The following is a 15,420-nucleotide window of genomic DNA, read 5'->3' on the forward strand; positions in this document are numbered from 1 at the left end:
AGGCTTTGAAATTATGAAGAAGATTGTCTTTGGGAAAAAATTTGAGAAGGCTTGAGAAGTTGGAGGACAAAGAAAACCACTGAGATAGGTTTTCATCAGAAAGACGTCAAGGAAAAGGAAGATAAGGATTCAGGAAAAGGTAGCTCTTAAGTAAGGCAAAGAGTAAAAGATAAATTAGTACAAAAAAAAAACCCTGAGATGCAGAAAAAGTTGGGTATAACTAATTATGTGCTAAGAAGTGAGAAGAATGAAAACTGAATTAAGGACCCTCCATAAGCTGTTTGCTATAGTAATTCACAGAGGAAAATACTAGCAAGAACAACACAGGATAAGATCTCATTTCCAGCAAGGTTTGTTGCTGGATGGAATGGCATTTCTCTTTCTGGAAGGAAGTGGACCAAAAGGACCCTTGGCAGGATGGAATGGCAATTTTCCCCCCTTCTCCAAAGCCAAAAAACTGGTGGCAAGATGAGATGGTTTTTTCCTCTTCCCAAAGGAGGCTGGAGATCTAGTATTAATGGAATAGCATTCCTCCTCTTCCCAAGGGAGGCACATATGAGGGAATGGCATTTTCTCCCTTACCTCTGGAGACAGGAGACAGGTAGTATGTAATGGAACTATCTATAGATCTAAGAACTCAGCAAAAAACAGTTGCTGCTCTCAAGAAGCTTGCAGTCCAATGAGAGAAACCAAAGGTAAACAGATGCATAGGAGAGAGTATTGATACAAAGTAACCTTAAAGGGAAGGGCTCTAGCACCTGGGGGGGTCTGGGAAAGACCTACTGCAGAATGTAAAATTTAACCTGCATCTTGAAGAATCCAAGAATTCCAAGCAGAGTGGGAAAGAGAGCATTCCAGGCATGGGGGACACAGGCAGTGACCACAGACTGCACTGAAGGGAGTAATATATAAGAAGACTGGAGAGACAGATTGCAGCCAAGTTGTGGAGAGCTTTAAATGCCAAGATGACAAGTCAAATCAACAAGAATTTACTAAGTGCCTACTATGGGCCAAGAGCTGTGCTAAGCCAAACAGAAGAATTAATATTTGATCCTAAGGATGACAGGGAGCCAGTGGGGCGAGGGGAGGTGGATATGGCAGGACTTCTGCTTTAGACAAGCAAAAGTTAGTCGGAAAGGCTGAATGATTCAATGGACCATCTGAGATATTAACAACAAGAGGGTGCTGAATGGATCCTCTACAAAGTTTTACAGAAAGGCCCTGGTGAGAACTGTCCAAGATCAGATGGTGTGGAAGTACTCGAATCTGTAACAGAGGATGGAGTCCATGACAAACTGTCCCAGTATAACTGTCTGCCTCAGGGTTCTAACCTGGGTTCCACTGAAAGAGGGCAATCAATGCAAACAATACGAGTGTGACAAAATGAGGGCACTTTAAAAGATCATCTTCTCAAACAAATCGGTGATCTTATCAACTTGAAAACTCCTTTCCTACAATGCAGATCACAGCCAACTATGAGAGGGGCCTGAGAATCCCGTCCAGTTCACCACATCCAATATGCCAGGAGGCTTTCCTTGCTTTCTCTTAACATCGCAAGGGCATCTGTTGGGCACTCTGGCCATCCACCTGTCATCCTGTCTTCACCATGTCATCAGCCCATCTTTGCTTGTTATACAATTTCTTGATGACATCTTGTATTACTGTTGTTCTCTGGAGTTCCCCACGTGTTACATGTTGTAGATGCTTCTTCATTACCTTCTGTGGAATTCCCATTTTTAATTTTTTTAAAGTATCACTTGCCATACAGCATCACTGATTGAATATTGTTATTGTTTTTTAATGTCACTATGTCTGTGGGCTGTGAGGTTAGTGTCCAAGTTCCATCATCCTTGATGAGGAAAAATTTTTTCTAATTATTTTTACAAATCTCTTTCCATCTTTCTTCTGCTTGGTTTCCTGGTGACATACCCTTGGGATGACTTTGCCTAACTAGGTGTCTGTCTTGCCATGCTTTACCCTTTCACTGTTTCTCTCTGCTTTGGGACAGCACTGCTTAAAACTGTCCATCATCTTTCTCTGCTAGATTTTACAAAAAAGTTTTATAGTTTAATATACATTTACATTCTAAATGTTTATTGAAGGGCAGCTAGATGGTTCAGTGGAGAGTAAGTCAGGCCCAGAGACAGAAGGTCTTAGTTTCAAATCGGGCCTCAAACACGCCCTAGTTGAGTGACTGACCCTGGTCACCTAACCCCAAATGCCTAACCCTTACTGCCCTTCTACCTTGGAGTTTATACTTACAATTCTAAGATAGAAGATGAGGATTTTTAAAAAATAAATGTTTTAACTAATAATAGTATTGTCTTTGGCAGTCATCTCTATCTGGAAAGTAAGTCACTGATTAAGGCATTTTCTAGGCTCTTTTGGTCTTCCCATTGTAGCAAATAGCTATGAGTAGTAACTCACTTACAGAAGTAAACTTCGGTATAAAATCATATAACCAGGGTCAATGTCATTTCTGTTGTCCATTTCTCATTTATAATTTTTAATTACTTAAATATTTGAGTTAAATTTTGTCCTATCTTTCACAATTTTTCTTTTTTCTTGCTTTTTAATAATCCTGAATTGAGTTCAGAGTTAACAATCTGACTCAATAGGGGCTGATTCAGAGATAACTACCAGAGCTATAACAAATCTTTTCCTATCTATAAATATATATTCTATTTCATGCTTTATGGTATTAAAATGTTCATGATAATAAGGTGTGAGACTTTGGTGTAATCTACAAATGTCTGGCTTTTCTCATTCCTTCTTCCTGAACCATGCTTTCTTTTTCATTTATTTCTCACCAAACTTCATCTTTTCCTCCCTTTGCATTAAACTTGCTGAGAATGAGAATCTACACTGATTTACTTTGGAGGATCAGGATCTTATCAAATTGTGGTGCATAAACTATACTTATTTTCATGGTGGTCTCTTTGCAATATGTATCATTAACCTCACTGCAGTACTAAGTGACTAGAAGAGCCTCCTGAAATGTTTCTTGTTGACTCTGGGTGTACAATAAAATGCCTTTACCTACTCTTCTCTGTGCCTCTCCAAGAAGTTTTTCTAAGACATCTTTCCATTTAGGTGCAACTTTCTTCTTTATTCTGGTTTTATTTATAATGATAATATCAAGATTAATATGATTCAGTTTCTCTAAGAGTATGTCTCCTTCTTGATCAGTGGACAAGATCTCACACTTGGGGTTACCAATAGTCAAATTACAGTTTAAGTTAAGGTCTAAAACAATGGTTCTTTGCACCCTCTTCCCCCTTTCAAGCCATTCTTCCCATGAACACTGAAAAAGTGGAGAGGGCCATTTTATTTATTTCATTTCTAGCTTGATATGGTCAAAATAAAGTGGCATCAAGTGACCTCAGAATTAATCTAATCCTACTGGTGATGAGTTTCTCAATTCATAGCTATAGTGCTTAAACTGATATTTTAAAACCATCAGAAGCCAATGGGAAAAATAATACCAGTACTGTCCATTATGCTAAAGATTAAGAGATTAAGTACTCCTTTCTTCTGTCGGGTTAGTATATTTTATATTTCTGTAAGAAGATAAATCAAACCAAAATGGAGAAACTTCTTCAAAAAGAGGATTTTAAGGGCTAATGTCATAAGTTTCCATAACCATATTTCTATAATTTCTCATAAGTATATTCTGCCATAAATCAGAAGTTGGCAATCTTTATTTTAGCCCTATTGTGGCTAAGATGGTTTTACCACAAGAACATAATACCAAGAAATATTTAAATGAAATGAAGAATGACAGATACTGCAGAATCACAGAATAGTGCTAATAGTCCTTTGTCCCATTTTTGTTATTTCTAAAAAGTCAGAAATAACTGCTGGTTTTGATATTGTCTTAGCAATAGAGCAAATTACATATTGAGAACAGTAAGGAAAAGGGTCCTAACAATAGATTTGTTTTGAACATATTCCCTAATATTCCCAGGCTAAAGATAAAATAACCTGGTCAGATCTAAATAGCACATACCAATAGAAGGCTTCTTTTTAAGCAAAATTAATTTTATTTTTTAAAAAACCCTTATCTTCTATCCCAGAATACAAGGCAGAAGAGCTGTAAAAGCTAGGCAATTGGAGTTAAGTGACTTGCCCAGGGTCACAATCAGAAAATGTGTTTGAGGTAAAATTTGAACCCAGGACCTCTTATATTTAGGTTTGGCTCTCTATCCACGGAGCCACCTATCTACCCCAAAAGTTAATTTTAAAGAAATTGTTTTCCCTGTGTGTAAAGGTAAATATCTTGCTAAAGATTTGAGACAGTGATGAGAATAAGAAGCACTAGCAACAAAAGAGTTTTCAGATACTGCCTCTGAATGAGAGCTCTTTGGCTTAGTGAATGAAGCAACAGGCCTAGAGTCAGGTGTTCAAATTTGACCTCAGACAGCTACTAGATGTATGGCTTTAGACTAGTCACTTAACTTCTATTTGCCTTAGTTTCCTCATCTGTAAAATGGGGATATTATCCACTTATCTACCAGGGTTATTGTGAGGATCAAATAAGATAATTATAATGTGCTTAGCCTGGCCCAAAGTACGTGCTATCTAAATGTTAATCATCATCATCAAACCCATTGCATTAACGGTACTTCTGAATTTACTCTTGTTGAAGTCAAGGCAGGGACCATATGGAAGTACAATCAGCACCTACTGCCTATCTCAAACATACAGTTTCATTAGTAGTGAATTTAGGCCCTACCTTAGAATGGTAGTAGAGTACAGTACAGCAGTTATTTAAATGCTTCCTTTCATATTTGAATCTGACACAACTGCTCCCCTGTCACAGTAGCTATGTGTTTTCAGCTATATATATTTCCACTGGTTTCTCCTGTACCACGCTCTCTTTCTAGGTCTCCCCTCTAAATGACCATTATACTTGAAAGATGCCAGGAGATGTCATTTAACTATGATGGGACAGAAATCTTCTCAGTGCAGAAGTCAGAAGCAGATTGGAGTGAGGAGATTGGTCTCATTATTAACACAATGATCCAACTGAGCGTTGGAGTATATTCCACTTTAACAGGCCCACATCATGTGTTATGCCTTTATCTTCCCTCTAAAACACTGGCAGTTGGTTGGTGGTCAACCTATGAACTTGCTGGGTCCAGTATGTTCCCAATGTCTTTCATCCATTTCCTTGTCCAACTACACCATTCATCCTGACTTACAGTAATAGACCAAAGCTATGCAACCTCTACTAAGGTCTCCCATTTCCTCTACCCTCTAGATTCAAAACCTAGCAAAGGGCAGTAAGACGACCTTGGACAAAGTTTGAAACCAATTTATGTCTTCATAAATGTCCTGATAGCTAATTGGAAAACTACAGGTAGTGTGTTCTCAATTAAACAAACATCCCTTGACCATAAGCTCATTACTTAATGCCCATTAATAAATTATTAGTCTTCCTAACAAAATACAACCAAACATTCTTTTTTTCTGAACTGAGAGTCCCCAACATAACACCCATTTCATTAGGTGACCTTCACTTACTTTCTGGCTTTGCATCTGCTGCCGCATGCCGCATACTTTTCAGCTGGTTCTGCACTCTTTGCAGTCTCTGCACTGCATGAAATAACTTCAAAATACAATCAGATGCATTACTTAGATATTCCACTGAAATGTTCCACTTATAAACTCATGCAATGAAAACTACAAACCTCACATAACCATTAATAAGCACCAGAGATGATTTTATTAGTCAACTATAATGAGCTTTTGCCATCTCTTCAGTATAAAGAAGTTTTTACAGTATTTTTATCTTTTATTTTCTGAACCTTGTTTTAATAAATAAATAGTTTTTTTAATAGTTTATTGGAGTTTTTATTGGACTAAAAGTTCAAAATGAACCAATAGTGACATTAACCACAAAAGCTATGACCACTCAAGCCTGTGTAAAGAGAGGTAGCTGGTTCAGAGTAAGTGGGACCACAGATCTTCTCTTGATAAATACTTGCTAATAAAAGGAGCTTATTGGTTTACTTCTGACCCATTTACAGTTTTTTAAATGTAAAGAATCTTAATATCCAGTAAGCTAATAACTTAGGAGGAAAAACTTCTAGGCAAATACTAAATCATCATTCTAAAGCTTGGACCAAGATGCTGCTCAACTGCAGTAAATTGTTTGTAATGTTGGGCCAAATCTTAAAAAGATATATATGAACTGCAGAACTGGTTTGAAATTAAATACATTTTTCTTGTAATAACTCAAGATTTCAAGATAGGGCTCAATAATTTAAAATCCCTACTTTATAGTTGAACATAAACACTGAAATTAATTTTTTATGCCAAGATCCCTTTGCATCTTTCTCTGGGTTTAACAGTAATTACTGGACTTCAGTCAAGATTCAAAGAAACACTAAAGGATTCAAAGACTTTCTCTGATAGTGAGGATCTCAGACTGAGCTGAATGAAGTGGCTCAGAGGATGATGCCTATAGCCAAGCATGCCACAGAGCTGCTGATGTTTGGGCAGTGCTTGACCTGGTTCAGGAATAAAGGTGTTTGATTGTGCTGATACCTGAAGTGCAAGGCAGTGCGCATCAGGACCATCTGGATCCACACTCGGAAATAAGATTAAAGTCTTACCTCCCATTCTAAAATGTTCTTTTTAGTATAACATTTTAATTTCAACATAATACTAGAAACCAAAATGTTGAGGGAACCTGAGAGAACACTTTTACAATAAATTCTAAAATTTCTCTTTTTTCTTTTCAGGAGAATTATTATCAGGAACAACTATTTGTTACTGCTAATATAGGGACTTCCAGGCAAATACCTGATTCTTTTGTTCCTGTTTCTGTTGTGCTAAGAATTCTTCTCTTTCTTTTTCTACTCGAAGTTGTCGGGCTATTTTAAGCATCCTTTGATGATTCTGCACTGTCTCCACCTAGAAAAAAACAATCCATAATCCAGATCACTGTCAGGTCAGAGAACAGAAATTCACGAGTATCTTCCTTTGGTAAACATGAGTGTTTACAGAAGACAGCAAGGTTCTAGCATCAGGGAAGGTTTAAAGCTCTGAGGGACAGCTGGGTTGCTCAGTGGATTGAGAGCCAAGCCTAGAGATGGGAGTTCCTAGGTTCAAATCTGGCCTTAGACACTTCCTAGCTATGTAAACTAGCAAGTCACTTAATGCCCATTGCGTAGCCCTTACTGTTCTTCTGCCTTGGAACCAACATACAATATTGATTCTAAGATGGAAGGTAAGGGTTAAAAAAAAAAATAAAAGCACTGGCCTCCTGCCTGCAGAAATTTCCTCTTTGCCAGTTAGTCAGTTGATTCCATCTTCATATGAACACTATTCTCACCTTACTCCTTTGTTTGCATTCCTAAGTCTTTTCAGGTCTATGGACTATGACACTTATCCTTATATAGTGAGTTTTTTCCTTACCCTTTTCTTCAGGCGCTCTACTCTCTTAATGAGCTGATCTTTTTCTTCCTCCATTGCACTGATGTCCTAAAAATCAATTGAAGAGACACTTAAAAATAAAAAGTAACAATTCCTAATCTATAGAAACCAGGCTGTTAAAGTTTTATATGCATAAAATACTCCTGCCATGTTCTGAATTCACAGCTACAACCTTAAGGAAAAGAGTCTTTTAGAAGGTGTAGGTCTTTTTTCTCCCTGAGGCTATTTAAATAGTGAAATTTAGTTGGCAGCATTCAATCAAGAAAAGCAACCAAAACAGGTTAGAAAGAAACAAGGTGAGATTGCCAACAATACATTTCTGTGTTGGTTCCAAGTATCATAAGAAAATTTTTTACCAAAAACCTTTCATAATGGAAGTACACCTTTTAATGACTGGACACAACTGCTGCAATTACATCTATCTTACATGATTTAAATACTAAAGATAGAATCACAATGACCTATATGTTTTGTTGATTTCCCATGAAAATTATTTCAAGACAATGGCTTTTTCAAGACTAAGAATTTTATCCAGTTTTACTAATAAACCTATCTTTTTCTTAAAAATAATGTCCTTAATAAGTAACTCTCTTTCCCTTCTAACCAACTCTAAAGTTTCTAAAAAAAAAAAAAAGCTACTAGTAGCTTACTAATAGCAAATACTTTTTAAAAAATTGATAGTAGTGAGAAATCCATGTAGTGCACAAGAGGTAATGTGATCTTGGTCATAATCTTGCTAATGTCTTCTTCAGTTAAGATCAATTCTATAGGATAAATGGTCTATGGTTTATAATGAATTAGGTAGGAAAAGTCCCCTCAATTAGATGGGAAAAGTAATCTCAAGCTACTAAGTAAACCTAAGCTAGTTAAGATTTTTCCTTTTTTTTTTACCCTTCGTATTTCTGCAGTAGAAAATCCAGATGTTTTGAGTTGTTCACATTCTTTATGTAAGGTTTTGAAACCTTCCATCAGTTCTTCATACTAAAAACATAAGTAAAAGAAATCCATAAATGTATCCTTGTATCTAATTGGTATTTTTAAATTAGATTATTCAAATAATTATTGTTTCTAAATTCATCAATTCTGAAAACATGGTTGTTAACCTACAAGGCCCTCAAAATAATTTCAAATTAGGAAAGAATTCACAAAAGTAGGGTTTTTTTTCTCCCAAGAAGATTATAGGAAATTAAGCATTTTCCTTTCTACATATATTATTCTAAACAATTCATAAATTAAACATCTAGTACTTCTTCCTTAAGATAACTAATGATTTTTTAATTATAGCTCTTAACTAAAGGATTTATTGAGCGCTTAAGACATTGTATAGTGCCTTTAAATCAAAGGTGACTTGGGAGTATAGCATGCATAATGCAAATAATATACTGAAGAATATGCACATATAATATTGTACTTGAAGAAATAGTTTTTAAAAACTTGTATGAATGTTCAATTCGTTAGGTCAACAAACAAAATTGTATTAATCATCTGCTATGGGTAAGATATTTCGCTAGGTACTGGAGACACAAAGATGCAAAGTGAAATTGTTCTTGCCATAAAGAAGCTTATTATATGGTAGAGAGGTGAAATATATGAACAACTATAATAGAAGTTTTTTAAAACAAAAGAGAGGCCTTATGGAGTGAATAAAGATATTGAAGACAAGAAGGATCCATTCAAGTTACAGCCTGAGCCTTCCTTCCTCTTGGGGCCCTACTATCTTTCTCCTTCATCCTACAGTGGTCTTTTCATCCAGGAAGTTCATTATGCCCCTGCATTTTCCTCACTCTGTAAAAACTCTATCCCTGCATCCTGTTCCTCTGATTGGCTGATGCCTCCATTTATTTGTTTGTTTGTTTGTTTAAAAACCTTACCTTCCATCTTAGAACCAATCAATACTCTGTATTGGTTCTAAGGCAGAAGAGTGGTAAGGGCTAGGCAATGGGGGTCAAGTGACTTGCCCAGGGCCATACAGCTAGGAAGTGTCTGAGGCCATATTTGAACCTAGGACCTCCCATCTCTAGGCCTGACTCTCAATCCACTGAGCCACCCAGCTGCCCCCTGATGCCTCCATTTAAAGGGACCTAAAATAGCCTGGTCAGCCTTCATACTTCTCTGTGCTCCACTTTGAATATGGACTTTCTCCATCATCTCTTTGGGGGTACCTTCCCTGCCCCTTCTCATTCTTCCCTTTTTTGAAAACCAGAACAAACTACTGTTGCATTCTATATCTCCTCAATGATCCTTCAAAGATCACTAACAATGCATCAGATATCACAATATGCACTTCCTTCAGTGCCCTGAAATACTGTCATCTGAACTCATTAAGAACACTCTATCTTCCTATTTGAGTTTCAAATCCCTATTAGTCATTTTTGTTAGATGTGTTCCAATCGAAAGATCACTCTCCATGGCAAAGAGAAGGAAAATCAAAATTAAGTAGTTCTATCTTTTCTCTTGTCCATTATCACCATCTCCTCACTCCTGTCCCATCTCTGATCTTTCTTTTTTCCACAATAGTGGGAAAAAACCCCTCTTTTCTTCCTGTTCCTTTTCCTTACTAGCCTCAGAAAATTATGAACTTTAATCTTTCTAATACCATTCCTTTCAAACAGATGGTATCAATTGTTTTTACATCTTTTCTGTGTATATCCTTCTCCACTTCCCTAGTAGACAGCTAATGAGTTAGCTGGGATAAAAAGAGGGATAAAAGCAATTCAGCAAAATTGACCAGCACATCTTAATCATCTAGCCCACCCCTCTTATTTTAGGTACTCTCATTCTACAGAGGATGAAACTGGAAGCACATAGTCTCTGCTGACCTTCCACTAAATGTTTTCTACCAGGACCTAAGCAAGGTCCCAAAGGAAGGGAATCATGCTACTATTTACATAGTGCTTTCAGATTTACAAAGTGCTTTACACCATTGCATAACTACTTTCTGGGGGAGGTACCAAAGACATTATTACTCCCTTTTTATATATGAAGAAACCAAGGCTCAGAGATTAGGTGACAACCACAGGCACAAAAGTAGTAACGCCAAACCTAACACTTTCCACTGTACCATGGTATCCTGGATGTCAAAAAACAGACATAGAAGAAGAGATCACTTCAAGTATAAGGGACGGCATATGCAGAGATAAGAAGGTTACAGAAGGCTTGATAAAAGCAAAAAATTATACAAAGTTTAATGAGATTAGAGCATAGAGTATATGAAAGAAATACTGTGAAATAAAGTAGATTATAGGAAAAATCCAGATTGTGGAAGACCTCGAATGCCAGACCAAAGAGTATGTGATTTAGTAGGCAATATAGAGCCACTGAAAATTTTGAGCAGTAGGGCCATGTAATCAAATCTGTGATTGAGAAATATTACTTTGAAGTTAAATGGAGGATGAGTGGAGAAGAGATCAAGTCAGGATCCAACAGGAGGATATCACAGCATTCCACATTAGAAGTGATAAGGACTCGGACTCAGGTAATGGCAACAGAAAAGAGAAGACAGGTGCTAGAAATAGTTCAGTAGTTAGTAGGGCTTTTCAACAGTTTGAGTACAGGGAAAGAGTATGGATTCAAAAAGATTTCATTTTTCATTCATGTTTCATTTATCTCCTTATTAAGTGTTTAAATTCCTCAAGTATCAAACAATGAGTCTTCATTCTTTTGCATTTCTCCCATAGCAATTATCTACTACAATTTTGAGGCACTCTCTGGCTTGTAGTTATATATAGGAAACTGATACATGAGAAGGTGATGGTGTGATTTGTCTCATGTTTCTGAATATTTCTGTTACTTTGTATGACATAAAACACAAACCTTTATCTCAAACCTTTCAACCCAAAAATTCTATATGGGAAAATATTTTGCTAATGGCTCTATTTACTTAAGACTGAAATAAAAAGATGAAAACATTCAGCTATTTGATATATATTATAATCAGCTCTTAGAGACATGATAATACTTGGGTCTTTTTAGTAGTTTTGGTATCGAAAAGAAATTTAACATGTTCTAGAATATCCCTAGAGGCCCACCACAGTTGGCTTTAAGACTCTTAGTTTACTTAGACGTACCTGTTTATTGGTGTCAGCCACAGTTTCATCCTGTAGGAACTCAGCTGGGACCTCCAGTTTTATTAAGAAACGAGCTAAGTATGCTCTTTTCTTTAGTTCATTAGTCCGCTGAAGAAGCCAGTGTAGAACTGGATGAATTACAGGTTTGCTTCCAATAACCAGACCCTGACGAAAGGTACTCCTAGATGAATAAGAGAAACTCATTGATTTAAGAACAAAAAAATCGTTATGGGGAAACTGAAGCAACAGATATATTTACAACCCAATTAATCTTTCGTCCTTCTTTCTTTTTTTTTTTAAAGCTCTTACTTTGTCTTAGAATAGATATTAAGTACTGGTTCCAAGGCAGAAGTGTGCTAAGGGCTAGGCATATGGGGCTAAGTGATTTGCCCAGGGTCACATAGCTAGGAAGTATCCAAGGCCAGATTTGGACCTACGTCCTCCCAACTCCAGGCCTGGCTATCTATCCATTGAACTAACTAGCTGGCTACCCCAAACCCAATTAATTTCTGACTTGTCAAAAATGAAGTTTGTAAAGAATTAAAGGATGGTTATTCTGAAGTGAATATGCCTATTATCAAAAACAAGGAAGGGCCTAATAGGCATCAAATAGTACCAGTATTATCTGAGAACAGGATAAGATTTGATAAAAGTATTAATTGGTTTAGTCAACCTTAACTAATAGTTCAATTAATATTCACTTAAGTAGTGTTTATAGTTATTTTTTTACTATGAAAGGACAAAAGTTATGAAATGTCTCAGTTGGAAGAAAATCTGATTAACTAGGCTTTCTTTGATGAAAGCAAAGAACTGACCTACTTAAAAATGCTCATAAGGCTTCTTAATGACATGATAGATAATAAGCATAATAAAAGGTATACTGTTATTTTAAAATATAGTGAAATTGTGAACTTTAACTTGACAGTCTGTACAAAATTCTAAATTTATTAAAATATGTATTTCAATGAAACAAAAAAATAAACAAAACTCAAGCAGATCCTTACATGTCAGTGGCATTTCCTGGAGGTTTATATTTAAGGATACCAAGAAGGCTCAACATCCGTTTAGCTGTCTGATCTGGCATCTCTTCTCTTATATCAACAACTTGCTAAATAAGAAAAAATTAAATACATACTTCACAAATATGGAACAATGAACACATTAAAAATGAAAAATGTGTTGAAATGTGTTCTTTTTATTGCAGGTTAAGTAACACAATGGTTTCTTATAAAGCAGGTATTATTTCAGAAATATTATTTCAGAAACATTCAAGTTCTCCGAATTATACATATAAGTAGGGCCAAGAGTCATATTATGGTTGTCAAGCTAAAATAAAATATGTTCAATCCACAAAGGAACGGGATTAGTGTATAAGCATGTAGTATCTTGCAGCAAAATAGCAGTTATTGTGAAAGCATTTTCATTCCAATACCAAATATGCTCACCCCTGGAAATGGAGAATAATTCCTATATAAGGTACAAGTAAATCACAGAATTTTTAAAAGTAGAAGGGCTTTTAATAGTGTGGCCTAATGAAAAACCATGCTAGCTTTGGAGTCAGACAACTTGATTTCAAATCTATCTGTCACTAGTATGACTCTGAGAAAATGACTTCCTTCTCCGGGCTTATCAGTAAAATGAAGGAGTTGGACTAGATAACTTCCAGAATCCTTTCGAGCCAGGTTTAGGTAAATGAGAGAGGAAAAGAAAGGTCCAGTCTTAATTCCCTCATCTCCTCTCCATTTCCCACCTCATATTAAAAAAAAAAAAAAAACAGGCTTAAGTATTCAAAGGGTCACTCAGTGTCTGAAGCTGAATCTGAACTCTGAAAGCCAAGTTTTCCTGACTCCAGTCCCAGCACTCTATCTACTGAGCTACCTAGCTGTCCTAATTAATTCTCTCATTTTACAAAGGAATAATACAGAGCTCTGGTAGATTCAAAGTTTTGGCCCAAGGACACAGTGAGATCAACGGCAGCATCCATATCTCCTGACTCCTGGTTTAGGGTCCTTTCTATTCCAGGGTGCAGCCCAATTACACTTGTAGTCTGAGAGGCCAATGTAGAAGACACAGACATGGCCTCAATTAGTTCCTACTCAAGTTCTCTGTTTCAAATTTCACATCTTACCTTCGGGTCAATCTCTGCAAGAACATCATTGAGAACTTGTAATAGTTGCATTGGCTCCAGGGAATCAAATGTGATTAAATTGTAGTTCTTCTTAAAAGGCTCCTTATTGAGCTTCTCCACAATGAATTTGATTTGGTCACTCATAATTAGGTCCTTAAAATTACACTAAAGAACAAAAATACAAAGTTCTTCAAAAATGGAAATAAAAATTCTAAAAGAAGACTATTAGGAGTCACAAAGCACATGGAAATGCAATACCACCTAGTAAGTATAATACTGTAAAAAAATGCTATTTTTATGCAGAGAAATCAGCTCCATAAATCTCATAAAGAAAACTGCCAAAAATGTTATAAATCTAAGTGATGTTCAACTCTAAAAACCTTCATTTCTATATCCCTTCAACCATCAGTGGGAGTAGCCATACCTTGAACCACACTCTTGAATTGTGCTCCTCTTAAAATCCCCCACCAGAACAGCAATCCTCTGAATCCCCTGCTCTCTTCACTCCCTCACTCTTATTAAACCTACTTTTCTTCCTCAGTGGATTCTCCTTATCAATTAACCTTGTCCTACCCCATCCGACCTCTCAAGGTCCAACTCAAATGCCATTTCCTCCATAAAGTCTTCCAGGATCTCCCCAGCTGAATGAGCCCTCCTTCCTCTGAACCTCATCATAGTACTTTGTACTTTTCTTCTACACTTATTATATTAGATTTTCATTATAATTATTTCTTACATTTCTTATCCTTGTTTAAAGAAGGAAGAAGGTGTCCAGGCCTTTTTTTTTTAATCAATGTGGAAACTTCTTCCACTTGCAGATGTGCAAATCTGTGTAATTTAGTATCTTATCTGGGAGACAGCTTACAAAATTATCCTGTAGTTACACAGCTGGTATTTGTCAGAGGCAGAACTTGAACTTGGGCCTTTATCCACTAAGAAATGATACCTCTTGAATAGATCACAGGTATGAACTGGGCAAAAAATCCTCCCTCCTCAGCACTTACTTAGTACAATGTGAGTGCATAGCAGCTACTTACACCACATTTGTTGAATTGGATAGCTGATATTTCAATCAATCAATCAACCAATCAGCACTCATTCATTAAGTATTATTACAATGTTTCAGGAACTGAGCTAGGGTCAAAGGGGGTCTAAAGACAAAAAATCCATCAGACCATACTGGAAGGAAAGCAAGTAAGGTCCACGTCTATTTAATGCAAAATAAACACAAGGTAATTTGTGTGGCAGAAGGGGAGCAGTAAGGGTTGCAGAAAGCCCTCTTGTAGGAGGTGGAGCTTGATCTAAGTTTTGAAGGAATAAGGGGCAAAAACAATCCTACAAATTAACAGTGGTTTGCAACGGTGGGACAGACTAGAAGAAATCGGACTAAGAATCTTAATAAAAATTCAAAATGTGATCTATTTATTGGCAAAACTATATCAAGCTATCAAAGTTTCCTAACATCGGATATATAACTGATGAAACAAAGGAAGAAGTGGTGAAAATTAATTACCTACCACCATAGAAAACATTTCATTTTAAATGAGTTTTTTTAGCAGTGTCTCAATCTGTAGTGGTCATATAAAATTATGGCAGTGAAAGTTCATAGAATATTAATATATAAACTATCTGAATTGTTAAAAACTGATAATAAATAATGAGTATTTGCTTGCTATTTTGAAGTAAATATTTTGAAAAGCAGGATCTTTGTAAAAAAAATTCTTCTACACTTCCAGAGATCTCTGACTTCATCAATGAGGTTACTAACTCCATTGACATAGA

The 15,420-nt window shown here is 36.3% G+C and overlaps 1 protein-coding gene across 6 annotated transcripts in view; it reads right to left on the reverse strand.

Annotated features, from left to right (window-relative positions):
- IFT81 (intraflagellar transport 81) overlaps nt 1-15,420 on the reverse strand; it is a 141,454-nt gene that overhangs the window by 61,607 nt on the left and 64,427 nt on the right. For 5 of the 6 annotated variants that reach the window (XM_001363920.4, XM_056821771.1, XM_056821769.1 and 2 more), the window contains 7 exons: nt 13,639-13,803; nt 12,515-12,618; nt 11,511-11,691; nt 8,335-8,424; nt 7,426-7,491; nt 6,811-6,921; nt 5,527-5,611 (listed from right to left, as the gene is read on the reverse strand). In XM_001363920.4, the coding sequence (XP_001363957.2) occupies nt 5,527-5,611; nt 6,811-6,921; nt 7,426-7,491; nt 8,335-8,424; nt 11,511-11,691; nt 12,515-12,618; nt 13,639-13,782 (781 nt within the window). In that variant the 5' untranslated portion in view covers nt 13,783-13,803. The remainder of the gene's footprint in view (nt 1-5,526; nt 5,612-6,810; nt 6,922-7,425; nt 7,492-8,334; nt 8,425-11,510; nt 11,692-12,514; nt 12,619-13,638; nt 13,804-15,420) is intronic. The other variant, XM_056821772.1, reaches the window with a different exon arrangement.

Source organism: Monodelphis domestica, chromosome 3, assembly GCF_027887165.1.
Source record: "Monodelphis domestica isolate mMonDom1 chromosome 3, mMonDom1.pri, whole genome shotgun sequence".
Taxonomy (NCBI): domain Eukaryota; kingdom Metazoa; phylum Chordata; class Mammalia; order Didelphimorphia; family Didelphidae; genus Monodelphis; species Monodelphis domestica.